Source organism: Diaporthe amygdali (assembly GCF_026229845.1).
Source record: "Diaporthe amygdali strain CAA958 chromosome Unknown NODE_12_length_1037015_cov_66_201586, whole genome shotgun sequence".
Taxonomy (NCBI): domain Eukaryota; kingdom Fungi; phylum Ascomycota; class Sordariomycetes; order Diaporthales; family Diaporthaceae; genus Diaporthe; species Diaporthe amygdali.
Window position 1 is genome coordinate 38398 of NW_026517032.1, and position 26258 is coordinate 64655.

Consider the following 26258-nt stretch of genomic DNA (forward strand, 5'->3'; position numbering starts at 1 on the left):
TTTTGGTGCCACGAGGCTGCGTCTCTAAGTACTTAAGATATTGGAGTGGACCAGAGGCTCAACGATGGGGAGGGCCGCTTGTGAAGCCTCTGGACCTCGGATGTGTCGAGCAGCTCACACAGACCTTTTGAGCGTGGGCCTGGGCTCGTGGTCCCCTGGCTTGTCGTCCGCAAATGGACGTTTTGTATTCATAGTGGTGGACCCGAGCCGAGTGAAAAAAAGACGGCCCGCGCGCCATGCCCCTTTTTTCCCGTCTGTATGGCTGGCTGTCACAGGTAGCCACTCCTTGAAGCAGCAGCCTTGACCGTCTCGAATCGCTCGAAACAGATGTTCTCAATGGGTGAGGTGGCCCGGCTGAAGGGGCGTGTTTTACGAGTCGTGGCACACGGGATCGGCTGCGCAATCCTTCTTGCGGGTTTCCCGTCGATCACCTCGTAGGACATCACGAATGCCAATGGAGAGTGGGGGGTTCTCCTCAGCTGGGGATTATGAGATGCTGATATGCTGAGGTGACAAGAAAAGACTAGGTGCTGACTGACCAGTAATGCCCCGGCCATGGTGGCACAAGCTCAACCGGGTTACGGAGGACCCCACACAAGCACATCCCACATACGAGAGGATGAGGGACAGAGCTTGCCATGGTCGGGGCATCGTGGGGTGGGTGCACACATGTCCTCTCTATCTCGGCCCCAGTCTTGTCTGACCCTTGATGAGCATCATGATTTACGAGACACACTGCACTACTGTACCTGTGCTGCTGGCTACCAACAGAGCTATGAGAGACCAAAGACCGCGATGTATGCCATCACAGGGGCAACCCAGCGCTAGAGGAAGAGATGGGCAGAGATGGACGGAGAGAGAGACAGACACTATCCTGTATCTAGCTGGTGTAGATCTGGAGGGAGAGCTCGCGGACAGCGTCCGCATCCCACCCCAGTTTCGGCTGGGCAGAGGCGGACGTCAAACCACCCCTGTAACCAATGAGCAGGTCCGTTTCAATAGTGGAGTCCCTGCTTAGCCGAAGCAGCACCTGGCACTCCAGTCCTGGCAGTGGCACTCTGTCACTCCATTCAGTCTGGGACGCTGGGCACTGGGCACACTGGGCACTGGGCACACTGGGGCCTGGCACCTGGATACCTGCTGGTGGTCCAGGCAGGTACCTAGCTTCCTCGCACTAATTCGGGTGCTAACTAACAGCAGACTTGAACTGACAGACACCTTCCCAGGTTGACTCGCCTTGCCTTCCAGTCTTGGGTCCCAGCTGTCTTGGAGACTTCTCCTCTTCCACACCTGGACATCGACCATCGACCTCTCTCTCTCACCAACTCCAACGTCGCCGTCCCCTTTCCATCGCCAGCTGCTTGCCATCCTGTCAACTGCTGGAGGCGGAGCTGCGACATCCATCCCATCGATACACTCCTTGCACAGATACTTCATTCTCGTCCTTTCATTGACCTTCCTTTTGAGCTCCGTTCTCGAAACTACGCAATACCTATCCAACCAAACGCACACAGCCAATCCCATACGACCAGACAACAACTACTGTCTTTCCGTCCCCTGCCCAAGTGTCGTGCAACAAGTCGACAGACACAAACACACACACACACAAGCTCCTCCACCACAGGCGCTCGCCTGCATTGGCATCGACTCCCGCGACCGCCTTGCACACCACGTCATCAGCCTGTCCTGGCCTGTTCCGTTCTGGTCTGAAGCTAGCTCACCATGGAGGGGCAGCAGCAGCAGCAGCAGCAGCCTCCAACCGGCGTCTCTGGCCCATCCGGCCGGAGACTCCATATTGCCCATCGGCGGAGTCCCTCTGAGATGACCCCGCTGGTGAGCATGTTCACCGGAAATCCTGGAAGTAAGTCGAACGGCCACATTCCCTTTATTGCCAAGCTTTTCGAAGCCGAAACGTCCTGCCGCTCAGATATTGCGCTGTATTCTGCGCGCACACATCGTGCGTTCTGCAACATGGACTAACACCTGGCTTTCTCTTGTTAGTGGAGCAAATGGCTATCCAGCAGCAGATAGAGCTGCTCCAGCAGCAACACCAACAGATCCAAGCCCAACAGCAATATCTCAACATGGGCATGATGCCACCGGGCCAAGCCATACCTGGATTCAACCCAGTCCAAGGCATGCCTAACATGTCCCCCCAGACAGGCTTCCAATTTCCCAACCAGCTACCGCAGCAGAATATGTCGATGGGTGCCCCAACTCAACCCTTGTCACATCGCCGTAATCAGTCGGCTCTGCCCAACATGAGCATGGGCCCACCGCCCGCTCCTTCTTCGGGAGCATCGGGATCTGCCTTTGGTAACTTTGAGCTGCCACAGCAACCGCAAGGTCGGGAGAACGCCGGTGCATCACGTGGAGGCCGCGGAGGCGGAGCTGGCGCCGGCGCAAGTGGTCACCAGAGGCGGCACTCTTTGGCTCTTGCCGATGCGAAGAAGGCTGCCGAGCTCGCTCAGCAGAAGCGTACAACTTCCAGCTTCTCCTTCCCGGCAGCGCCTGCTCCCGAGGATGAAGCGAAGCCCGCAACGCAGGCCCCTGCAGATGCGCAGGCCACCCAGAGTGCTCCGTCCAGAGGCGGGCGCGGCGGTGGCCACGGCAGGAGCCAGAGTATGGCTGCAGGTGCCAATGGTCGCGGAGGCGGCGCCGCACGCGGAGGCTCACAAGTTGCTACCGACTCTGCCCAGGGCAACGATTTCCCACGTCGTGGATCTGGCCACAACCGGTCGTCGTCTCGTAACTTTGATTCCAATTGGCGAACCCCACAGGCTCAGACCCAAGACCAGGCTGGCCAGAACCAGGGCGGCTTCCAGCCGGGCCACCGATCCCGTGGTTCCATGAGTCAATCCGTGAACTCTATCGGCGCTTTCCAGTACCCTGGTCAGCCCCAGCTGATGCAGGTTCCTGGTCAGATGATGATGCCTCAGATGTATCCCGGACAGCAGCTTAACGCCCTGCAACTGGGTCAGCTTCAAGCACTCCAAGCCGCTCAGATGAGTGGGCAGAACTTTGTTGGCTTGCAGGGGAGTCAGCATGCGCCTCAACTCTCCCAACAGCCCCAACAGCAACAGAGGAAGACCCTGTTCACTCCCTACCTCCCGCAAGCTACGCTGCCCGCTCTACTAGGAGAGGGTCAACTCGTTTCCGGCGTCCTGCGTGTGAACAAGAAGAATCGTAGTGATGCTTATGTGTCCACTCAGGACGGGCTCCTCGATGCTGACATCTTCATTTGCGGCAGCAAAGATCGTAACCGTGCGCTCGAAGGCGATCTGGTTGCCGTTGAACTGCTTGATGTTGATGAAGTATGGTCGCAGAAGCGCGAGAAGGAGGAGAAGAAAAAGCGCAAGGACATTACCGACACTCGATCGGGCTCCACAAACGGTGGTGGCCAGAGCAACCAGAATGGCGACGACAACAATGCCAACGATGGTGGCATCCGGAGACGAGGCAGCTTGAGGCAGCGACCTACACAAAAGAAAAACGACGATGTTGAGGTCGAGGGCCAGAGCCTGCTTCTTGTCGAGGAAGAGGAAATCAATGATGAGCAGAAGCCGTTGTATGCCGGTCACATTGTTGCAGTCATTGAGCGTGTTGCTGGACAGATGTTCTCGGGCAACCTCGGCCTGCTTCGTCCTAGCAGCCAGGCCACAAAAGAGAAGCAGGAGGCTGAGCGAGCTGCCAGAGATGGCAATCGCCACCAGGACAACCGTCAACAGGAGAAGCCCAAGATCGTCTGGTTCAAGCCGACAGACAAGCGCGTCCCTCTCATTGCTATTCCAACAGAGCAAGCTCCTCGCGATTTCGTCGAGAAACACCAGGACTACGCTGACCGCATTTTCGTCGCATGCATCAAGCGCTGGCCCATCACTTCCCTGCATCCTTTCGGCACCCTCGTTGAGCAACTTGGTAAGATGGGCGACCTGAAGGTGGAGACAGACGCGCTCCTACGGGACAACAACTTCGCCTCAGATGAGTTCTCTGAGGCTGTCCTTCGTAGTGTTGGCCTTCAGGACTGGTCACTCGCCAAAGAAGACGAGGCTGCCATTGCAGCACGCCGCGATTTCCGCGACGACAAGACATTCACTTTGGACATGGACGGTTCCGCTGAACTCAGCAACGCAGTCCACGTCAAGACCCTCGCTGACGGGAAGATCGAGATCGGTATCCACGTTCCCGACGTCACTCACTTCGTGAAGCCCAACTCCCTCGTGGATCGCGAGGCTAAAAAGCGTGGCACGGCTGTGCACCTGGTCAACAGGACATGCGCGATGCTTCCGCCCAAATTGTTCGCCGAGCTCTGCTCGCTGACGCCCGGCGAGGAGCGCCTGGCTGTCAGTGTTGTGTTTTCTGTCAACCCACACACGGGCGCGGTCGCCGAAGGTGATACTTGGATTGGCAAGAGTATTATCAAGGCCACCGGCAAAGTCGCTCTCTCTGAAATTGATAGTGCGCTCTCGGGAGAATCCGAGTTCAGCCACCCTGCTGTGGAATTGAGAGACATGCAGATTCTCTACGTAAGTGATCCAAGAAGCATCTGGATTTTCCTCAAAGTGCTAACAGACCGCAGGGTGTTGCCCAAAAATTCAGGGAGTCCCGTCTGGGTGCTGGTGGTGAGCCCATCGCACCTCTTCGTCTACTTCACCAGGTCGATGACGAGAACATCCCTATCAAGGACAACATTTTCGACTCATCGCCGGCCATGGAGCTGGTGGAAGAGCTCATGCACAAGGCCAACGCGTATGTTGCGCAGCGTCTTGCTGAAGGCCTTCCTGAGAAAGCACTGCTCCGTAGACAAGGGGCTCCAAACCCTCGCAGGCTCCAGACATTCGTTGACCGCATGACTGCTCTGGGCTATGAGTTTGACAGCTCCAGCAGTGGTGCTCTGCAGAACAGCCTCTTCAAGGTTGATGACAGCGATGTGAGGAAGGGCATGGAAACGCTCCTGCTGAAATCTATGCAGCGTGCCAAGTACTTCATCGCTGGCAAGACCGCCAAACTGCTGTGGCCTCACTATGCTCTTAACCTGCCGCTATACACTCACTTCACGAGCCCCACTCGCCGCTATGCCGATATTCTGGTTCACCGGCAGCTCGAGGCTGTGCTGTCTGACGGCAGCATTGAGTATAACGAGGATCTGGAGAACCTGGTGAAGACCATCGAGAGCTGCAACACCAAGAAGGACTCTGCTCAGAATGCTCAAGAGCAGAGCATTCACATCGAGTCCTGCCGTACCATGGACAAGAAGCGACAGGAAGTCAACGGTGACCTTATCAGTGAAGGCATCGTGCTTTGCGTGTACGAGTCCGCATTCGATGTCCTCATTCCCGAATGGGGCTTCGAGAAGCGGGTGCATTGTGACCAGCTGCCCCTCAAGAAGGCCGAGTTCAGAAAGGAGAAGAGAGTCCTGGAGCTCTACTGGGAGAAAGGTGTCCCTAGCTCCGCTTACGTGCCTGAAGATGAACGGCCCAAGGCTGCAGCCTCGGTCCGGATGTCCAACGCGATGGCCGCCGCCAAACAGGCTGAGGAGGCCGAGCGGGCGAGGAAGGAACGTGAAGAGGCAGCTCGTAAGCAGACTGAGACAAACACCATCTCGACCAATGATGTAGACGCACTCTTCGACGACGACGATGACAACGCGTCGGACATTACGGAAGCCATGGCGGGTGCCTCGCTGGCTGAGCGTCCCACTCAGAGTGTCCCCGGATCACCCACCCGCTCGTCCACCGCGGGCACCTTGCACCGTACGAAGTCGGACTCCAAGGTTCCGACTGTTGAGGCCCCCGAGAACCGCCTGACCAACAAGGAGAAGTACCTGAACCTTTTCAAGTTGCGGGAGGAAGGAGGTGAATACATCCAGGATGTGACGGAAATGACCCGGGTCCCCATAATTTTGAAGACTGACCTCAGCAAGAGCCCACCGTAAGTTACCAATCTCCTCCAAACTTGAGCTTGTCTTTGCTCATGAACTAATTCTTTATTGCCCAGATGCTTGACCATCCGCTCCCTCAACCCTTACGCCTTGTAAAGTTAACTCATAACTTACGGCTTGGCTCAACTGGGATCTGAGGAACCTCTAGTAGCAGGATGCGGAAGAGTGGCTTGAGAATCGCTGAAAGCACGATGCTTGGAGTGGGAAGCTTTTGGGATCGAAAGAATTGGGAAAGGTTGAAGTGAATGGGTTAAGCGAAAAGATGAAGCAAGGAAGTTTGAGCTACTTGAAAGATGGACGTGAGGCAAAGAGCATAATATAACTGGAGTCTAAAGCACAGAGCGGTATGGTATTCTCTTAGTTGATTGGAGTGTTCGAGGTTGTCTGTAGAGGCAATGACAAATATTAGATAGTCGACCAACGCTAGAGAATTCTCGGTAGGAAAACAAGACAGCTTCAATCACCCCAATACCCAGAGCACACATATCGTGATTGCGTGCCGTGGCAGAGTCTGGCCTGAGGCCCCTCGAGCACTTTGATTGAACAGATGTCTAAATCATCTTGCCATCTTGGGGCCTAGTTTTGTCCTTCGTGCGCTTCGGCTCGCAACAAAGAGGAGAGCTATCAGATATGTTAAACACGGGCCAACAGATCTCCCCGCTGACTGCACAGGGAACCTGATCCATCTGCTGCTAACCCAATGAGCAGGTAAGCGAACGAGCCTACAATCCTTCGACACCAAGCGGATGTCTCACTTGCTTACTTCGGCGCCGGGACCGAGCCCGGACCCCCAATTCCTCGGGGTCGGGGTCGGGGTCGGGCCTGGGTTCGCTAACTGCAGTACACTAATCGTCTCGCCGTTGTTGGTGTTGAGGAAGCGCTGGAATCACATTTCGGATGCCCTTAATAGCAATGAGAGTGCATGACTGGTCGGGGAAGGAAGACAGCCACGCTGACCTGACGACCGAGCAGGATTCTAACCTGCTTATACGAACTCCGGGGATAGCACATACTGGAGATGTATAAATATGTTCACGTCTCACGGCATCATGGCTGGATGGGCATTACTGTTCTATCGAATAAGACCTTATTTTTCTCTTCCGATTCATCTTGCCCGAATCAGTAAACTGTTCTGAGTGTGGAATACTATTAAAGAGTCTTGTTGCCCGCGCCCTTCGAATCTCTTTTGGACTTCATACTGCATATCAATAATTACGGCTCACATACACAATGCTTCCTCCACCAGCTACGCCAGAGGCCGTGGCCAAGCGCAATGCGTCGATCCGGGACGCTGTCGCCCGCGTCGGCACAGCGGCCGAGGCGTACGCCGACGCCTCGACCAAGGCACTGGCCAGCAGTGTCTCAGCTGCAGACACCAGCTCGTCCCAGGCGGAGCTAGTGGGCGAGATCAAGAAGCTCCTTGCGGAGGTCCAGGGGCCGTTCGGCGCGATGTTCGACCTCTTCGGCGCCCTCTCCAAGGTCGCAGCCATCCGCTGCCTTCTTGAGATGGGGGTGTTCACCACCATCCCCGCCAGTGGCACACCCGCCACGGCGGATGAGATCCTGTCCAAACTCGAGGTCGACGTCGAGAAGGCTCTTCTCGTGCGCCTGCTCCGCGTTGCCAGCACGGACGGCCCCCTGGTTGAGGTAGGCGAGGAGACGTACGCGCAGACGCCCTCCTCGAGTATATTTGCACACCCAGACCTGATGGCTACGTTCAAGCACATCATTGATGAGGGTGCGCCTTCCATCATGCTGATGCCGCAGTTCTTTATTGAGAATGGGTGGAAGCAGCCCACAGATCCTACGAATTGTCCTGTAAGTGATACCCGAATAGTGACGTGGCCGCTTCACATGTTTACAATACCTCACTGTTACCCAGCCATCCTGCCAGTTGAGAAATTAATTCAAGATGGCGCAGTACACTTTTGCTCACAGGACTGGCGGCGATGAGATGTGGACCCACATTGCGAAGTTTCCTGAGAGACAAAAGAACTCTAATCGCGCCATGAAGGCTCAATCGTTCGACGGATTGTGGTCCGTTGGGTTGTTCCCTTTCGCTGAGAAGATTAAGGAGCTGGGGAAAGAAACGGACGCGTCGACACCCTTGGTCGTTGACATCGGTGGTGGTGCAGGCCACACGAGCTCTCAGATCCGCGAGCTATGCAAGGTCAGCCAGGCCCCAGAATTCCCTACCCTTTTGAAGGATATATTTTCCTCTCTTCAAACTTTTCCACAGTTCTGTACGGTAATTTCAGTCGGACAATATCATCCTTGATATGTCGTGAATCCAGTAACAGGCCATGGGCTGAAGCGTCTCGAAATACCCTCAATCCGTGTCAAGTTTCTTTCAACATTGTTTGTTGCTGACTATACGCGAACCCAGGAAATTGAGGGAACAATTGTTTTACAGGATTTGCAAGACGTCGTAGTAGATGCCAGGCCGACGGACGGCGTTGTAACTATGGCTCATGACTTCTTCAAGGAGCAGCCTGTCAAAGGTCAGTTTACAAGCAACACTTTCAAACACCGCCTCTTCAACCACCACGGAATTTCAAGAGCACAGAATGATTAATACTCTTTCGCGTCAATCCAGGCGCGCCGATTTATTTCCTCCGGCGTATTTTGCACGACTGGTCGGACCCTAGCAGCGTCAAAATTCTGAAGCACATCGCGGACGCCATGGACCGCAAACTGCCTAGCCGCTTGGTTATTGCAGAGCAGATTTTGCCAACCCGGCATGTTACCAGCGAGAGCGCGCTGGTTGACCTGCTGATGATGACCTTTACTGGCATGGAGCGAACGGCAAAGCAGTGGGAGGAGCTGTTGGCTCAGGCGGGTCTGAAAGTAGTGCAATTCTATAAGGCACCCGGGACGCCGTTTGGAGCTGTAGAGGCAGTTTTAGCTTGAAGAGGCTGGTGAACAGGCGGTCAGGTATTGGAAGGAGGGTTGAGTAGACGGAATGAAGGAGTTCATTTCGTGCCGGGCTTCAATCCCATACTTGAAATGGATTAAGAAGGATGACGCTACTATCTGAAGATCAGGGCTTTGGGTGCGCTGCCACACAATCACTACTCACAAGAAAAAGACACAATCGAAAACAGCCAACTTTCACGTATGACCCGTAGCGTTGCTGTGCTGGACATCACCGGCATCCGGAGGACTACTGCATGAATGGTTCGTCAAGCTGTCTATGCGGGTGCGGTAGACTCCGAGCGCTTCATGGCCGGATCGTTGCGAAAATGTTTTCTGAATATTTTTCGAAACGGTGTTTTACGACCTCGGGTCGTAGCATTCATATGCGCTTTGCTGCTTGTTTTACTCCTTCGGAAGTGACGGGGAGTCGACGGGTCCGTCAGGCTCGGAAACAAGCTGCAGTTGGAGAGTCATGACGCGAACCTAGAGCAATGGATATCGGTGTTTGGTGAGTTGGATGGGATACAACTCACTGTGTTCAACGTGTTCCCGTCCAAGTTGAGTAAGTATCAATGTGAGCAGATTACCTAATACGAGAAACTCACCCTGCACGTCTGTCCGACTAAATGTTATCCCACTGGAGATTATGCCACCGGAAGATACTGGTCAAGTTATCCGCATACGTTTGGAATCCCTAGGATTCACAAGCAATGTGGGTATGGAGTCTTGAGCCGGGGAATAATGAGACTTTGGTGAAGCTGGGACGGAGCCGCAAGGCCGAGGGGTGGATCTGTTGGATCCACGTTCTGGGAAGGGTTGAGCTTGCGGATCAATGGAGTCGACATCAGATACTGCATGATGCGAGTAAAGGAAAGACTTTGTCAGATGGGAGGCGGCTTGGACGGAAGGGAGTTGAGGAAACATGGGATATTTCAGCCGATGTTTTCGGCCCAGCAAATGACCCGAGATGGTAACCAGCAGCCTTGGGAAGATCCGAAGTTGATTCGAGCCAATCGTAACCGTCTGTTTTTGGGACGAAGCCCACCGAGTGCGTTGCAGTGGCGGAAGGCCTGGTTCAGGAGGTTTAGGGCTTTGAGCAAACGTGCTCGTCTAATGAATCGAAACGTTAAGGTGCCGAGGCCGAAGCCGCCGTGTCCTCCCATTTCATCATGGATGAGATCAAGCCGAAGACAGGACGAAGAGGAAACGACCGTTTACCAAGCCACGTTAGTCGACATCTTGCGAGCTTGTCGAGGCGTTGAGGAAGCATGGCATCACGACATTGAATTGATACATTCCATGCGAAATGTGGCATTCTCTCAATTGTGACTGCGGGGCCATCACACACATGGGCGCTTCGCAGACAGAGAGGGGTGGCTTGCCAAGTGACGCCAGGAGCCTCAATCTCCGTCAAGGGAGGACGGTACCGAGCGTTTGCGAAGGCATGTGTGTGGGTGCGGACGCGGACGCGGGTGCGGCGCAAGCCCAGGCTGGGCTTTCTACTCAGGAAGTTGTCCGGGCCGGGGCAGGGTAGGACAAGGTAGGGCAGGGCAGGAGGCAGGCAATATGCAAGAGAGGAAGACTGGTCATCCGAAGAGCATGAATGCCATGATCGCTGGGCCGGCATCCGTGAGCACATCATTGTCTTCCGTCTCAGCGGTGGAGGTCTTTGGCTCTTGTAGGACTGATTTCCAACCGGCTCGGCGGATCCGTGCTGTGGGCCGGGGGCATGACGAAGACAGGATGAGAAGAAGCTTGACTTTTGGGTATTGAGATAAGGTTGGCGTGGAGCAGGGCGTGGAGCAGGGCGCGGGTGCAAGTCAGCATGCAGCATGTAGCCCACTGCATAGTACATAGTATAGTGGTTTGTGTCCGGGAGATTTTAGCCCGCAACACCAAAACAGACATGAGACAGGATGAAGTTACGACCCTGACAATGCAACCCCAACCCCTGCACCCCTGCACCCCTCACTGCCCTCAGTGCCCTTCCAACCCCTGCACCTGCAAGGCACGCAATATACGCAAGGCAAGGCAGGCGGCACGGCGCTGCACGGCAAGAGCCTCTTGGGCGAAAGCTGGGCAGCATCCAGCCTTGTTTAAGCAGTGCTGAATGGCTGTCTTCCTGTTTTCCCCCTGGCCCCTGGCCCATGCAACACCACACCCCTGCCCCGTCCTGTTCCCATCCCAAAGAAGTGTTCCCACCCCTCGGCCCGCCTATACCACAGCACGGCTGCTCGCCTCTGGTTGGCTGGGACTGACCTCATCTTCTCCTTCCGACGACCTAGGCAGCGCCTTCCTCGACGACGACCCGTGGGTTGCGGCTGCCTTCTTGCGTCTTACAGGAGGATTGACAAACGAAACGCCACCAAGCTCCGGTTTCTGGCCCCTGCGCGCAACCACCCAAACTTTCCTTTCCGTCCTACCCTCCTGCAGCCGTCCTACAGTACTCTCCTGCGCAGATGTGCGGTACCGCACAAAACTTCCCTCCCCCTCTGCCTTGCCCCTCCAACTGCCATCTGATCGTCTGCCCCCGCCCGGCCAGGGTGGCCCCTGGCTATAGTCTACGGTGCTCGACTACCCGTGGGTCTCCCATGTCGCCCATGTAGCATGTAGCAGCAGGAACACCGCGAGCCCGGCCACGGCTACTTGGCCTTCCGTGCAGACGAGCCTGAGTATCTTCGAACACATCCGTGGCTTGGCAGTCCGCCTCTATCACCGCACCGCGCGAGGGCTGTTTCTTCTTATTTGCTTTTAGACCCCGTCCTCGCCCTCTTCTTCCGTTTTGAGTTGTCTCCCATCTTCACTCGTGTGCAACTTGTTTCCCCTCCCGACGAACAGGATTCAAATACAAAGCACTGGTCTGCTTTTGTGAGATCATCGCGCTCTCGCTTCCTTTCCTTCACCTGCCTTCGTCAGTCCTTACTAGACTTTCATTAATACACACACCTTTTTAATCAACGGCAGGCCGCTTCCAACTATTCTTCACGACTCGCCGGCTCGATCTACAAGGAATTCACAGAGAGGAACTAAACAAAACCAACAATCTAATCACCAATATCAAAAATGGCTAGCATATCACTCAAGAGCGCCCTCGTGGCTGCCCTGGCTGCTGTTGCCACCGCGATGCCCGCTGCTCCCCGGTTGACGGACCGCCAGCTCAAGATCCACCAGGCTATGAAACGCCAGCAGGCTGCTGGCCAGGCTGCTGGTATCACCGATCCCGATATCCTGCAATTGTGAGTCCCTCCCCAAGCCGGCACAGGCTCATCAGATCGGACAAGAATCCTTGCTAACCATTTCACACAGTGCTTTGACCCTGGAGTGGCTCGAGACCACCTTCTACCAACAAGGTCTCGCCGCAGTGCCCCAGCAGCAGTTCCTCGACCTCGGCCTCACCCAGCTTCAGGTTCAGGATCTCGTCTCCCAGGGCAAGGAGGAGGAGACCCACGTCCAGCTCCTTCAGGGTGCTCTCGCCCAGAAGGGTGTCCAGCCGGTGCAGCCTTGCCAGTACAACTTCGGCCAGTCTTTCTCGTCTGCCACGGCAATGCTTCAGACCGCCGTCACCCTCGAGCAGGTCGGTGTCTCTGCCTACCTGGGCGCTGCCCCTCTGGTCTCCGACAAGAGCATTCTGGGCACGGCGGCTTCTATCTACTCGATTGAGGCCCGTCACCAGACCTTCACCCGTGTGGCTTCCAAGGTCGCTGCCTCACCCAACTCCTTCGACACTCCTCTGTCGCCCAAGCAGGTCTTCTCCTTGGCTGCTCCCTTCATCGCCAGCTGCCCTCAGGGAAGCAACCTCGCCTTGACGGCGTTTCCCAACATCACCATGACCAATCCTGAGGTCACCGCCCAGATCGCCGCTGCCAGCCCCCAGCAGCTGCAGCTTCAGAGCACCGCGACCGGCGCCGCGGCATGTGCCTTCTCTTCGGGCGATCTGCCCACCGGCACCGTGTTCACACAGTTCGCCAACGGAGCCTGCGCAACCCCCCAGGGCTTGTCTGGTGTTGTCTACGTCAACCTCGTCACCTCGATGCCCGCCGACTCCAAGATCACGGACGATATCATCGCTGCTGGTCCCATGGTCCTGACCCTCTCTTAAGGATTACGACCATGGAGTTCACTTTCTTTTTTTCCTTTTTTCACCAGGGAGATGGTGTTGACGGGAGACCGAGCATGGACTATAGAGGACGGACAAACCCCAAGCCCCAGTTTTATTTCGATTCGTTTCTTTATTATTGGGCGGACAACCTACGCAATGTCCACCTCTAATATCCCGCCTGTCATGTGTTCACATTTGAGTGGATGCTAGCTGGTAGGTAGCCTGTTTATACCATTATATATATATTCCCCTGGGGTTTGGGGGTCCTGTCCTCGTCCGCTTCGTCGTCTCCAATTGGTCGTGGTGGTGTGGGTGGGATAACTAGAAGATACCCAGATCGTGATCTCTACAGTAGCTAGTTGATCTTGAAAAACACTTCAATAAATTGTTTCCAATAATCTTCCTTCTCGCCTTTTCGCTTGACCTTGCAAAGAATTTACGCAGCATTGGCGGACGCGAAGCTCTTAGTGACCTAGACCCTTACAACGGCCGGCTGTGGCAGGCCGTGGCCACGAAAGCTTGGCTCTGGAAGCCAAGCTGACCTTCTCAGTAAGCACTATAGTGTTGCTTAGCTGCTTACGAGCACACCAGGCAGGTGGGCCTTAATCAATCCGTACCGAAACCTGCCAGTAAGCCGTCGATGATGCAGGCCGTGTGTGCCAAGCCGTCACACATATAACCCACCAGAATGTCCGGGGTCGATCAAACAGCTTCGAGGGAGTGGGTGCGCGCCCTCCAGTCTTGGGGAGCGGGGGGGCCCAGCCAGCCCTGTCACAAGAAGAAGAAGAAAGAAAGGACCAAACCCAATTAAGACACTAGGGAAAAGTTGCTCGGGGAATTCTCGAGAAGTCCTGCGACCGGAAATCACGGGCAAATATGGTGCCAATTGGCTTGTGGAGGGAAATGCCGTCCGTCGTTCGCTGTCCATTTATGCCGACTTTGCCTGTGGTGGTGCTCAGGCCTCTAGGCAAGGCACATTTCTTGATCGTCAACGGCTCCATGTCGAAATTTGAGGCAAGATACATGTCGGGACTTTGAATTTCACCTTAGCCGACATCCTCATCCTCATCTTGATCCTCGTCATCACCATGGCTGCATGCATGTCAATCACAATGCATCCACGCATACACACTTACACATACACACAGACAAACGCGAAAGGTTCCGGGAGATGAGCAACGTCACCCGCATGCCCGTATATTCTTGGACGAGGATGTTGAGACCGGATGGGGCGCGATCCTGATCTGACTAGATTGATCGATTGTCTGATTAACCTGGGTTGCGTGTGCAGCTTCCCGCTATCTAAGTTCAGATGGGTGACGGGGGGAAGAAAGTCTTGGGCCCGGGCGATCTACCGTTCCGAGACGACACCAGTCCTGCTCGAGTGAGAGACATATTGAAAGGCCATCGAATCCTGCCGCCGGGTTCGCGGAGCAAGTTATTTTTGCCATCTTCTGTTCTCCAGCTACCTTACTGCAATGCATTCCGCATTTGGCAATCCGGGATCAAAGAAATGGCAAGACTAAAACATTTTGCCTCGATGCCGCGCACCGAGGACTCGACGGTACTATCCCGAGAGACTAGGTTGGCTTCATTCACAACGTGTGCATGGACATAGGCCACAAGCAGAATGTCATCAAAAAGGTCATAAATTGGTATTTTGCTCCGCCGCTAACCATGAAGAACCCGCCATGAAATACTATGGCAAAACAGAATACTCCGGCCCAGCCCACGGGATGTACAGCATAAAAGAAACAAGGAACTTTTTTCTTCCCAGCATCATAACATCAAGCTCATTAGATGCCCAGTGATTTACCACCAGTCACCCTGGTCCCTCATGGCCTCCGCGACCTTGACGAAGCCAGCAATGTTGGAGCCAGCGACGAGCGAGGGCAGCTCTCCGTCCTTGCTCTCGACGTACTCCTTGGCAGTGTTCAGGCCGTTCTCGAAGGCGTCCTTCATGATGCCGGCGAGCTTCTGGTCGACCTCCTCACGGGTCCACGACAGCCTCTGGCTGTTTTGGGCCATCTCCAGACCCGAGACGGCAACACCACCACAGTTGGCCGCCTTGCCGGGGGCGTACCAGATGCTGGCAGCACCCTTTGACTGCCTGTCGGCCTCGAAGATGTCGATCGCATCCTGTGTGCAGCCCATGTTGGAGCCCTCAGCGATGAACTTGCAGCCGGCGGCGACCAGTGCCTGGGCCTCCTCCTTGGAAACCTCGTTCTGGGTTGCGGATGGCAGGGCGACGTCGACCTTGCCGACGTGGACCCAAGGTCGGGCGCCCTCGATGTACTTGTACTTGTTGGCGTCGGAGGCGGTCGCGACGAAGTCAGTCAGAGCCTTGTGCTTGAGCTTCAGGCCGGCGATGGCCTCGATCTCGGCGGGCGCGAAGCCAGACTCGGCGATGAGAGAGCCCTTGGAGTCGGAGAGGGAGACGACGGTGGCGCCGAGCTCAATGCACTTCAGAGCCGCGTACTGTGCAACGTTGCCGGAGCCGGAGACAGCGACACGCTTGCCCGCCCAGGAGCCGGCGCCAGCGTACTCCAGCATGTGACCAACGTAGTAGACGAGACCGTAGCCAGTGGCCTCTGTTGGGCGAGTTTGTTAGCTTTCATATTCCAAGTGACCACTCAATTGTCAGGGCAAACGTACCAGGTCGGATCAGACTGCCGCCCCAGTTAAGGCCCTTGCCAGTCAGAACACCCTCGAACTTGTTCTTCTCCTTGCGGTAAGTTCCGAACATGTAGCCAATCTCGCGGGCGCCGGTTCCGATGTCACCAGCGGGCACGTCGGTGTCGGCACCAATGTGCCTCTGCAGCTCGCGCATGAAGGCGACGCAGAATCGGCGGATCTCGTTGTCGGACCGGCCCTTGGGGTCGAAGTCGGAACCACCCTTGCCACCACCCATCATCACTGTGATCATGAAGATTAGCGTCAATGTTCACTCACAGTATTGGCTGGTGAGCACCCAGTGATATGGCTACCCAGGAGAATCACTCACATCCAGTCAGGGCATTCTTGAAGATCTGCTCAAAGCCCAGGAACTTCAGGATGGACAGGTTGACGGTGGGGTGCAGACGCAGGCCACCCTTGTAGGGGCCCAGGGCCGAGTTGAACTGCACTCTGTAGCCACGGTTGACCTGGACATTGCCCTGGTCATCCTCCCAGAGCACGCGGAATTGGATGACACGCTCGGGGATGGCGGCGACCTGCAGGGCCTTGCGGTACTCAGGGTTCTTCTTGAACAGGGTGCTGTTCTCCAGAGTGGAGGCGAGCTCGTTGTAGGCCTGCTCGAACTCGGGCTCGGAGGGGAGGTTCGACATGTTGGGCAGTGGTATGTGCAAGAGTTGTAGGGAGGAGGATTTACAGCAAGCAGGTGAAGTGTCTGTAGTGGCAGAAACACGAGAGAATGGCAGAGGTTCAGGCCGAGCTGGGCTAGATATTCACACAGAGACACAGAAGTCAAGAGTTCAGAGGTGGGCAATGTGAGGAGGAGGAAGCCGCGAGGAAGGAGGTCTTATTATACCTATGGAAACCTCGCAGCACCGACCCAGTATGTCATTCTGTGAGCTGAATCTAACGGTCATTGCTTCCCCGGCCGTGTGGTGCTCGTCGGGGCTAGCGAATTAGGAGGTCTAGGATGTCTAGTGCATCTTCGCAGCTGGCCGATGGGCGAGGAAGTCAAATCAGTCCAGGTTCGCATTTCCGTGGGTGTCATGTCATAGCCACTGCTCGGTGGGGGTCGCACTGGGAACGCCGTCTTCGCAGTCGGACCGTCGGGTCGGGGTGGTGGTTGTTATCTTTGATATTCATGAGCCTCATGTGGGTGGTTAAACAACAGCGTTACGTGGGCAGGTGGGAGAGCACACAGGGCCACCCAAAATGCATGGTGGGGTCCTTGAGCTAGCTGCACCTGCAGGGATGGCTCTCTCCCCCGGCTCCCCACCTTCTACATGCATATCAGATCAGACTCGCCGATTGCGGCATTGACGTTGTGGGCGCCTGCTGAAGCCTGTCAGCAAGTGAGGTATTATGGGGCACTGGCCAAACCAATTGCGCCTTCCACAGTACAGAGACAGAGAACACAGCACCTGCCATACTCGAGCTGCGCCCAACACGTCCAATTGACCTTCCCAATTGTCCGAGACCATCTCCTGGAGCTCTGGGAAGTGTCATTACGCAGGTGCTAAGCTAGCTATCTTGATCTGTGCCCAGTTAGCTAACCTCTGCCAGCTTATCTCTACCCAAGTTGTCCGGGAAAGGCATAGCCTTGGAGGAAAACTTAGCTAGGCACGGCACGAGGTGGACGGGAGCGTCAATTACAGTACGGTTACCGTATGTGGACTATCCAGTTAGCACTACACTATAAACCTGCGTCTCACATGCACCCATAATACTACTAGCATACCACGCGGTGGCCAATACCCCTGGGCCAAGAAAAAAAAGAGAGATCGCCCTCGAGCTTGACCAGATCTTATCGCCAGCTTGTGATTCGCCTCTCGCAGCTGTTCCCGTTAGCTGGATGAATTTGAAGCCTTTTACGCCATACTTTCCAGGGTCTAGCTACCAGGGCTTGCAACCTACGTAGGGGAACCACGGGTCAGCGAGCGATCACGGAGGGCCCAGCGCCAGGAGAAAGACTGGAGATGCACCATCCTTTGCAAAACGCCAATTCATGTATGGCCCAGATGACCCCGTCCAGGCCCCTTCCCAGACGTCGAGGCGAAACACCGAGATGAAAAATTTTCCCTGCATCTTCCGAGCCACCTCGACAAGAGAGGGAATTCCCGGAACTGTTCCGTCGGCCTGCACATCGGCCTCTCCTCCTGGCGAGACTGCGAGACTACACAGACCTGACTGCTCACGCGCGTACTGCGCGTTAATGCCTCCGCACTCAATCCGGGGTACGGTACGCCCCCACATTCTCTCTCTCTGCCCACGCGCCGCCTCCCCAGGCACGTGCCAGGGACGAACCTTCACCATCGGGTCTTCGAATACATGGCATTCGTGATTCTTATAGGTCGTCGGCTCCGACAAGCTCCACGTCGGAAATCGAACCTCCCCTCGGATATCAAGCCTTCACTGCCCACCTGCGAAAACGGCTCTCAGATGATTAACACGGTAGGCATGACTGAAAGATATTATCAGTATATTATCCCCTGCACTATCCGTCCACCATATCCGTACGCCAACCTGGTCCTCGAACAAGCGCCGGACCCTTCCAGAACGCCATCTCGAAATAATTGCCTCTTCGTTCATGCATGTACGTCCCCGCAATAATGATGCCAGACCAACCCTCCCACAAGCCACGGCCGCCGTTCAAAACTGATGCCGCCCATCATCGTCGTCTGCTTACCAAATCGCCGCCTGGTCAAAGTCAAACCTCTGGAGCTCCTTGTTCCCGTCCTCCAAGTCCTTTTTCGCCTTCATGCGCATGTAGAAGATCGGACAATCTTTGCTGCTGCAGATGACCTCGCAGTGCATGCTCCCCTGGCAGCGCTGGCATTGCGTCCACAACCGTCCAAAACGCACCTCCAGGTCCGACACCTTGTCCAGCGTCTTCTTGTACAGCTCGCCCACACGAGGCGCGTCGTCGGCGCAGACTGCGCCCTGGGATTCTTCCTTGCCCGTCAGCGGCTTCTTGCAGCCCATGCAAGTCTGCGTTTTCTTGGCAAACTTCATCAGCCCGCCGATCGTTGGTGCTGCCACCGCGATCGACCGCGTGTGCGCGCCAGCCAGCAGCGACTTGGCTTTCGTCTCGCCCAGTATGGGCTCGAAGATCCGGCCCAGGGGCTTCGCCAGCTGGTTGTCCAGGTAGTATTTCGTATCAATGGGCACATTGTGCTCGAGAACGTAGATGGGATCCTCCGAGTTCTCAAAGTTCTTCGAACCGGCCGCCCCCTTGACCATCACGTAGGCGACACGATCACCCAGCCCAGGTGCTGAGCCTGCGTCGCGCTTTTTCATCCGGTGCGCTAGCTCGACATGCGCTTGCTTCGCGGTGTAGTCATCCTTGGTAAGGGCTTTGGTGATGACGAGCTTGGACATGTCCACCTTGTTCTGCAGCAGGTCTGCGATCGTGTCCTTGACATATCTATTTCAAAGTTAGTCAGCGTGGGCCAAGCCAGTATATGTGATTGCGTGGTTGCTCACTCTTGGGCTCCTGGGACATCCCGGTCGATCAGGATCATTCTGAGTACCTTCTCGATGACAGTCTGAACAAGGAGACAGTTGTCACGTCTGACGGTTTCGATACCCTTGGTGTCCATCTTGTCCCACTTCTCTGGCTTCGTCCAGTATAATCCGGCATATCGCTTTTTGTTGATCAGCAGATACGGGAAGTAGACCTTCTCGAACTCTAGTTTGATCGGCTTGACGAATTTGGCCGAGACGTATTGCGACGCGTCTTCACCGAGTTTCATGGCTTCTGCAAGGTCTGTTGTGCCGAATTTGACCATCACCGAATCGGTGTCACCATAGATGACCTGCGCGTCATGAGAATAACCGTTCGCGATATTGTACTTTGCCTCCACTTCGTTCTTGGTCTTTTCGATCATCTGACGACCAAAACTTGTGGTACTACTCGCAATTTCCAAGCATGGCAACTTTCCGTTACTTGCACCTGTGAGACCGTAAACAGAGTTTGCGCTGATTTTCAAGGCTAGCTGGCGACCGTTCAGCACGGCCTTCTTGAACGGGTCTGTCTCGGCACTCAATTCTCGCTTGGCTTGTTTTCTTGCAGACAGCAGTTCCTCGAGAATTTGCGCCAAAAGTCCCTTTCTTTGTTTCGTCGTCACAAACAGGTCCCCGTTGGGTGTGACGATGTAGTCTTCGTCTTTCTTCAGATTGAATGCGTCAACTGCCTTCTTCGAGACCAGTGTTGTGTAGCACAGATTGTGTGCCTGGATAATACTGGGATAAAGCGAAGCGAAATCAAGTGTCGCTATTGGGACGTCGTAGTAGCCACGGGTTGGCTCAATGACCGTTGCGCCTTCATACTGATCTTCGCTCCCTTCGCCTTTCAGGTCCGGAATCACCAGCTTCTGCTCGAGGGCTTTGCGGAAAAGCTGGCTGATGAACTTGACTTGCTGGCCACGTGATAGTAGAAAATTGAATGGCACACCTGTGACTCTCGCCATCTCGGTGTAGTTTTCAAGACAAGATAGTTTGTCCATCAACCTTTGCGGGAGGTACGCATCCTTTAGGCAGTAAAGTGCTAACCGTCTTCGGGACTCAGGTGTACCGTTGAAGAGTTCGGTGATCATGGTATGGTGCACATCTTCCTTCTGCTCCCCGAGGAAATGTGAGGACACAGAGTTCAATGTGTAGCTTCTGAGGTTGTGGTCACGCTGGATGAGCTGCAACAAGTCCAGTTGGAGCCGACCATTCGTATTTGTGGCTTTGGTGTCACGGTTGCCCATCTGTTTGCTTGAAAAGTTGGTCTCTTTTGCCACTGATTTCACCGATGGGATTCGGGACCAGTATTCGAAGCCCTTGACCTTGAGATGTTTCGCGCGGTCAAGAAGATAAGGGAAATCGAAGTTCGCAATGTTGTAGCCAGTGATGATGTCCGGATCCACTTTGTCGAGGAAATTCCGCCATGACATCAACATGTCTTCTTCCTTTCCAAACTCGAGGATCTGAGTGGCAACGATAGAGCTGGTAGTGTCCAGACAGAATACGTTGCGAATGAATGGCTTCTTCTCTCCATACTTGGTTACGACGTTTGCGATCTGAATGACAGGGTCGTGATTGGCTTCTGGGAAGATGCCCTTGCGTCCAGCACATTCAATGTCGAAGGACAAGATCCTCAGGGGAGCCATTTTTGACCACTCGCCCGTGGGCTTATGCGCTATTAAGTCAAGGTAACTGCATTCTGCCTCAAGCTGGCAGTTTGATTGCCGGTCACGCTCAGGAATCAGCTGGTATTTGCTGGCTGGGACTTCAACCCAGGACATTCCGAAGATCTAGCAAAGGTCAGCTGAGTAACACCAGATGGACGAGTATGACAGCGCACCTTGCAATCCACCATGAACCTCAAGAGGTACTGGATGTTGTCGAAGGTGAGGATCTGACCATCGCCAGATTTCCACAGGCCCTTCCAGTTGGCATTACATGATGTTATAGTTGTTCGAACCCTGTTGATGAACTTGGGATCTGTTACGGTGATTTTCAGGAATGGATTCTGCGTGTTATTCTGGAAGCCGTAGATGTTCTCTCGCATGAGCATCTGCACAGAGTGAATGACGGGCTGGTGCTGGGCGACCTGAGTCTCCAGGTAGGCCCGGAACGGTATGCAGTCCTTGTCTGAAAAGCCAACCGGCGCCGCAACAAAGAGATAATGCTTGAAGTCTCTGACATGCAGCATTACCGAGTTACCATCCTCAGTGACACCGAATAGTTTGACAGTGGGGTTGCCACCATGGAGTGTTCCTTCCTCGGCATCGATCTGTTGGAAACACAGGCTGGAGCTCCTGTGATCGAAGTGCTGCGGGATGGGCGGTCGGTCCCATGATTGGTCCTTTTCTGTGTTGTTTTGCTTGAGCTCTGAAATGTCTTGGCTGAGCTTCTCTAGAACCTCAGCCTCAAAGGTGCTCTTCGGCTGGGTGGAGGCGATCTTGGTTGCCTGAGAGCTGGCGAAGCGAGGAGCAGGAGAGGATGAGAAGTGGTCTGTCTTCTGCTTTTTTGAGGCGACCGGCGCAGCGGGAATGTTCCGTCGAGCACTGGACGTCTCGCCCAAAATGCGCTTGTTGGACGCCATGACAGCTGCAGGCATGGTGATGGATGATGAGGGCGGGCAAGTCGACACGGGCTGGCCGTGAGAACAGTTGGAAAACGAAGACAGTTACTGCTCTAAATCCACATGGAAAGGACAGAGCTTCGGGGACTAAACTGGCGTGAGTTGTTTAAGTCAAGCTTTTCTAGTCTGTCACTTCGACGTTTGTTGTGTGCACCCTCACAAAGAGAAGAGAGGCAACATCTAAAAGTAAATGGGCCAGAACGCGTCTCAATGTGCAGCTCAGGGTGTGACGTGAACCGCGTCTGCCCCACTCAATTTATCAGGGGTGCTGCAGCATGAATCTAGCCAAACTTGCTGACATAACACCAGGGTACGTATGGCTCGCGTCTCTCCTTGCAGGACGGCCCCCTGTACCTTAGTCATCAGTGCTGCCCGAACGTAAACCTCCTGCCTCCCAATGCAGCAACCAAGACCATCATCTGACAGCCCAATCCCTCGTATCTGAAGTCTGGATGTTTTGTATCAACTTCAATTTAGAAGGATCAGCACGGGGCAATCATGAGCTATCACTCTTTTGTTGCCGATTGCAGTCTCACCATAATCTTCTTTCGCATCACGATGGTTCTCACCTTGCCTTTGCATTCTGGACTGTGCTCGAGGTTAGATGCTTATTGACTCGAGTGGTGTCATGTGCTGGAATAACCAGTCATAGAGGTAGCTTTATCATGGCTAGTCTCGTTCCAATCTGGGAACTCTGACATGTGCCGCGTGTCACTGTCCAACCGATTCCTGTCAAGCAAGACTTCATGCAAGGAACAATCTCGAGATCTAGTCTCATGTTACACATCCTGTGGCAACCCTAATCGCATTTGAGGTCGTACCGTCTTGGTGACCTTTACCCAAGTTTCGACCTCATTTTGCCCAAATTCTGCCGGCTGCTGTGCCTGGCCAGGTACGATTTCAATCATATTATCTCCCTTCCCTAATTTTTGGTCTACACCGTGCATTGTGAGGCTGATCAAGCTCCTTGGTAGATGGATTAGAGAGAGGTGATTTCAATTTCATTGTGGTGTGGTTGGCCCGCATTGGTTCAGGAACATAATACTTTACTGCGAACTACATCTCCCTCCAAGTGCGCTGTCAGTGAGTGAGTCTTGTTCCTAGACATATAATGCTCCATTCCCGTGCATATTTGGAAGTGCTTCTTGATGATTGAATTTGCGAGAATAGAGTAGGCAAATGCTGTTGCCAACTTGTACAAGTATAAAATAGTCCAAGCCACGTGTGGTGACATATAAGTTGGTTGGAACAGCAAATAGGAGCAACAAGTAGCCTTGGGGCAAGTATTGTACTGGGGGCAGGGGCTCCTAGGCCTGTCAGTGCTAGTCCTACAGGGGATAGCCCCGCTGGATCTTGCCAAGCCCAGGGCCGTACCGGTAGCTATTAGCTAGTAAACATAGCAACAACAATCACATAGCTGGAATTCTCGCAGCCGACCTTGTTACACCTTTACTTACAGCAATTACAGCACCTGATTATCGAATCATCTTTATTTCTTCTGTGGAATTTCAGGCTTTATCATGACTGACCGATACGGCCATCCCCGCCAGACCGTCTTTGGTCGGAGGCACGCGTCGGCAGCCGCGACAGTCTCATACTCAGACACAAGACAAACTCATCCTTCAGCACCGCCCGCCGCGCAGCAATCACAAGCAGGGCCCTCCACCACCTCCTCGTCCAACACAGGCATCCGCAGAAATCTCTTCCAGGGCCAGCTGACGAGGCGGCCCACGGCAGGCCCTGGCAGCAGCAACCCTAATGAACCAGTGGGGACGACCAGGAACGCGGGCGCCCTTGGGGCCATGGAGGTAGAGGAGGACGAGTCTGCGTCGTCGGACATTGTCGTTCGCGACAAAAACGGGGAGGTCGAGCTGGATGAGCCGCCGATGCTGGTGGTGGACGACCCGGACGAGATCGCGCTGGACATGAGGCAGGAGAACGAGAGTGAGCTAGTTGCACTGCACAGACGAATGATATTTCATAACCTCCAGGTGGCCCGGGGCTGACCAAAAGCTGTCACAGAGGAGAGGCAGAGACTCGCCGATGCGGTGAAGCACCATCAGAACATCGTGAACCAGAATAGTGTTCCGGCTCAGCCAGAGGGTGAGTACTGACTACAACGCCACTTCACTACTTACTCTACTCACGCATGACTTCAAAGAATTGTTCGAAGCCGTCAGGGCCAGTCTCAGAGCCAAAGTCGCTGCATTGTCAGAAGACAATTGGATGTATGAGAAGGAGGATGAACCACGACTAGTCTGAGACAAGACGGGATCACTCGACACCTCTCCTTTAGCGACCTTTCTATGCTGCTTTTGGGTATCATGTATCATCCGTCAACAAAAATACCAATATCAGCCAGAACTCTGGCTATCTGCCTTCCTAATCTAGACCCTCAGCACTTGGGGCCTCGACCCGCCTAGCAGGTGGCTTCCGCGCCCCGGCACCACCAGCACCACCACCAGGCGCGCCTCCGAACAGGCTACCCATCATGTCAAACAGAGGGTTGCTTTGCCGCGGTCTTTGGATACCAAAATACATCTCGGCGATCATCTCGAGTGACTCGTCCCATGCCCCGACCTCCGCTATGTGCGTCGCGTACTTAGCCTGCAGCTGCTTGAACAGGTCCGGGCTGCCCTTCTGCACGGCGAGCAGCAGCAGCCCCAGGAAGTTCAGCAGCGGCAGGCTGGGGAAGATACGCACGTCCGCACTGCCCGAGCTGACGTCCTGCACGCCTAGTCCAGCGCCCTTCTCCTCGCTAAGTGCGGACGCGAAGGCCCTGTAGGACGTGTTGGCCGCGCGCACGTTGGCGACTAGGAGGTAGGGCAGCACCGCGCGGGCGCAGTACAGGGCGGCCGTGTGACTGTCGTCCTCTTTATACCACTCGTACTCCATGCGCGTGAGAACCTCAGCCGAGTCGCGCGTACCCAGGACCAGGTGGCGCTCTGCCTCGTATGTCTCGTGTTCCGAGGCGTACAGGCTGCCTGCGACATGGTGCAGTTCTGGATCACCTGCGGGGTAGTCGCCGAACTTGGAGGACCATCTGTTAGGCCGTTCGTGTTAGCTACCGTGATCACCGTGTGTGGCTGGTGAGCTGCGAAATGCAGGTGTCGTGGTCGAGAAGACGGCAATAGGTGGGTTGAAGAGTTGAAAACAGAGATGGACTCACGCAATCATCTCGCCGACGAACTTCTTCCTCGTAGGCTCCCCGCTCTGGAACAACCGCAGGCACGTCAACAGCCTGCCTCTCGAGGTGGCGTCCGGTTTCAGCTCGGCCTGCTTGTACACATCGACCAGAAACACGCAGAGGTCGCCGCCACTGCCTCCCTGGCCGGCCTTGAGCAGTGACTGCGACACATTGTAGAGAATTTCGATCGCTGCGCTCCAGTTCGAGGCCTTGATGTACCGCGCTGCCACCACTCGGGTCTGTTGCTGGGCTTCGTAGTACTGCCCCTCTTCGATGCGGGCCTGCAGCCGGGCGATGATCTTTTCGATCTTGTCGGCTTTGGAGGTTGCCATGTTCGGGTCGGGTAGGACAGGAATGCTCTGAAAGGATGCTGCTGCACAGCTAGAGAGGATGTGTAGGAGGTTCGTTTAGGTGTCCGAGAAGATGAAATGTGCGAGGGCAATCGTCACAAGATGTCATCAGTCAAGCTGTTTCCGAGCAAGGAGCTCCAGCCCCTCCAACGCAGCTGTGCCAAAGACAGGGTTAGGGTTAAAGCATTGTTTAAAGTTGTTTGCCTGTCCAGCACTTGCTTCGCCACTTTATCAACAGCAATAATGAGCAAGTGTCAGATTGTGAGATCTGTAGTCCTCTATGAGAATTATGTTTTCCTGTTGTCCAAATATTATGTCCTCACCCAATCTGGAAAGTTCAAACCTACAATGCCATCAAAGTCTGCGAGCGTTTGAGCCTTACTCCAGTCTCTTCTGATGGGCACTTTCTCTTCAGAGCTCAGAAAGCCGTAGAACACATCTCACTTATATCTGTGAACAAAAGGCAACGCTGATCTTAGAGATGATTCCGATCAGCAAATCCGTCTCCACCATCCAGGTTGGCGACATGAAGAGGTGCCTGGTGTATTTCTTCGCATCCGAAGGGATCTCGGAAACAGATCACATCCAACCTCTGTTTCCCAGGAACAGCAGCGAGGACTTCTGCAAGCCCAAAGCTCTTCTCCCATCTCTTTCGAGGAATCGCTGGGCACATAGCATGGTGACCCCTTCATTAGTAGGCTGCAGATGCGACACATCAAGGAAATCGGAATCTTCTCAAAAGGCCGTTCTGTTGAAAGCGACGCATGGGCCTGATCAGATATGGTAATGTGTGTACCGCCTTCCGAAGTCAAACTTTAGAGTATGCCCCCTCCGAAAATTTGCACATAATTGCATTGAAGCGCAAGTAGTTGCCTGGGGTCGTTTGGCTGCATCAACCATTACCTTTCTTCACCGGTGTGATCGATCCTGCCGAGAACTTTACCTTGTGTGATCCAGAGCTC

At 54.7% G+C, this 26258-nt stretch overlaps 7 protein-coding genes across 7 annotated transcripts; 4 read left to right on the forward strand and 3 right to left on the reverse strand.

Moving 5' to 3' along the window:
* Nucleotides 1-1722: 1722 nt before the first annotated feature.
* On the forward strand, nucleotides 1723-6037 carry J7T55_001765 (uncharacterized protein; the record flags this gene model as incomplete). Its single annotated transcript, XM_053142662.1, has 4 exons — nucleotides 1723-1861; nucleotides 2002-4526; nucleotides 4580-5931; nucleotides 5998-6037. The coding sequence occupies 4 exons, from the start codon at nucleotides 1723-1725 to the stop codon at nucleotides 6035-6037; spliced, it is 4056 nt and encodes a 1351-aa protein (XP_052994219.1).
* A 1134-nt stretch (nucleotides 6038-7171) lies between these two features.
* Nucleotides 7172-9149, forward strand: J7T55_001766 (o-methyltransferase; the record flags this gene model as incomplete). The annotated part of the gene is made up of 5 exons (XM_053142663.1): nucleotides 7172-7759; nucleotides 7863-8111; nucleotides 8328-8442; nucleotides 8538-8780; nucleotides 9070-9149. The coding sequence occupies 5 exons, from the start codon at nucleotides 7172-7174 to the stop codon at nucleotides 9147-9149; spliced, it is 1275 nt and encodes a 424-aa protein (XP_052994220.1).
* A 2771-nt stretch (nucleotides 9150-11920) lies between these two features.
* On the forward strand, nucleotides 11921-12956 carry J7T55_001767 (twin-arginine translocation pathway signal; the record flags this gene model as incomplete). Its single annotated transcript, XM_053142664.1, has 2 exons — nucleotides 11921-12093; nucleotides 12164-12956. The coding sequence occupies 2 exons, from the start codon at nucleotides 11921-11923 to the stop codon at nucleotides 12954-12956; spliced, it is 966 nt and encodes a 321-aa protein (XP_052994221.1).
* Nucleotides 12957-14768: 1812 nt separating this feature from the next.
* On the reverse strand, nucleotides 14769-16282 carry J7T55_001768 (glutamate/Leucine/Phenylalanine/Valine dehydrogenase; the record flags this gene model as incomplete). The annotated part of the gene is made up of 3 exons (XM_053142665.1): nucleotides 14769-15547; nucleotides 15612-15872; nucleotides 15961-16282. 3 exons carry the CDS (start codon nucleotides 16280-16282, stop codon nucleotides 14769-14771), a joined length of 1362 nt encoding a protein of 453 aa, XP_052994222.1.
* A 2029-nt stretch (nucleotides 16283-18311) lies between these two features.
* J7T55_001769 (uncharacterized protein) lies at nucleotides 18312-21735 on the reverse strand (the record flags this gene model as incomplete). Its single annotated transcript, XM_053142666.1, has 3 exons — nucleotides 18312-19053; nucleotides 19113-20926; nucleotides 20977-21735. The coding sequence occupies 3 exons, from the start codon at nucleotides 21733-21735 to the stop codon at nucleotides 18312-18314; spliced, it is 3315 nt and encodes a 1104-aa protein (XP_052994223.1).
* A 1544-nt stretch (nucleotides 21736-23279) lies between these two features.
* J7T55_001770 (uncharacterized protein) lies at nucleotides 23280-24021 on the forward strand (the record flags this gene model as incomplete). The annotated part of the gene is made up of 3 exons (XM_053142667.1): nucleotides 23280-23703; nucleotides 23782-23862; nucleotides 23921-24021. The coding sequence occupies 3 exons, from the start codon at nucleotides 23280-23282 to the stop codon at nucleotides 24019-24021; spliced, it is 606 nt and encodes a 201-aa protein (XP_052994224.1).
* A 120-nt stretch (nucleotides 24022-24141) lies between these two features.
* J7T55_001771 (Golgi to ER traffic protein 4) lies at nucleotides 24142-25278 on the reverse strand (the record flags this gene model as incomplete). The annotated part of the gene is made up of 2 exons (XM_053142668.1): nucleotides 24142-24802; nucleotides 24929-25278. 2 exons carry the CDS (start codon nucleotides 25276-25278, stop codon nucleotides 24142-24144), a joined length of 1011 nt encoding a protein of 336 aa, XP_052994225.1.
* Nucleotides 25279-26258: the final 980 nt, after the last annotated feature.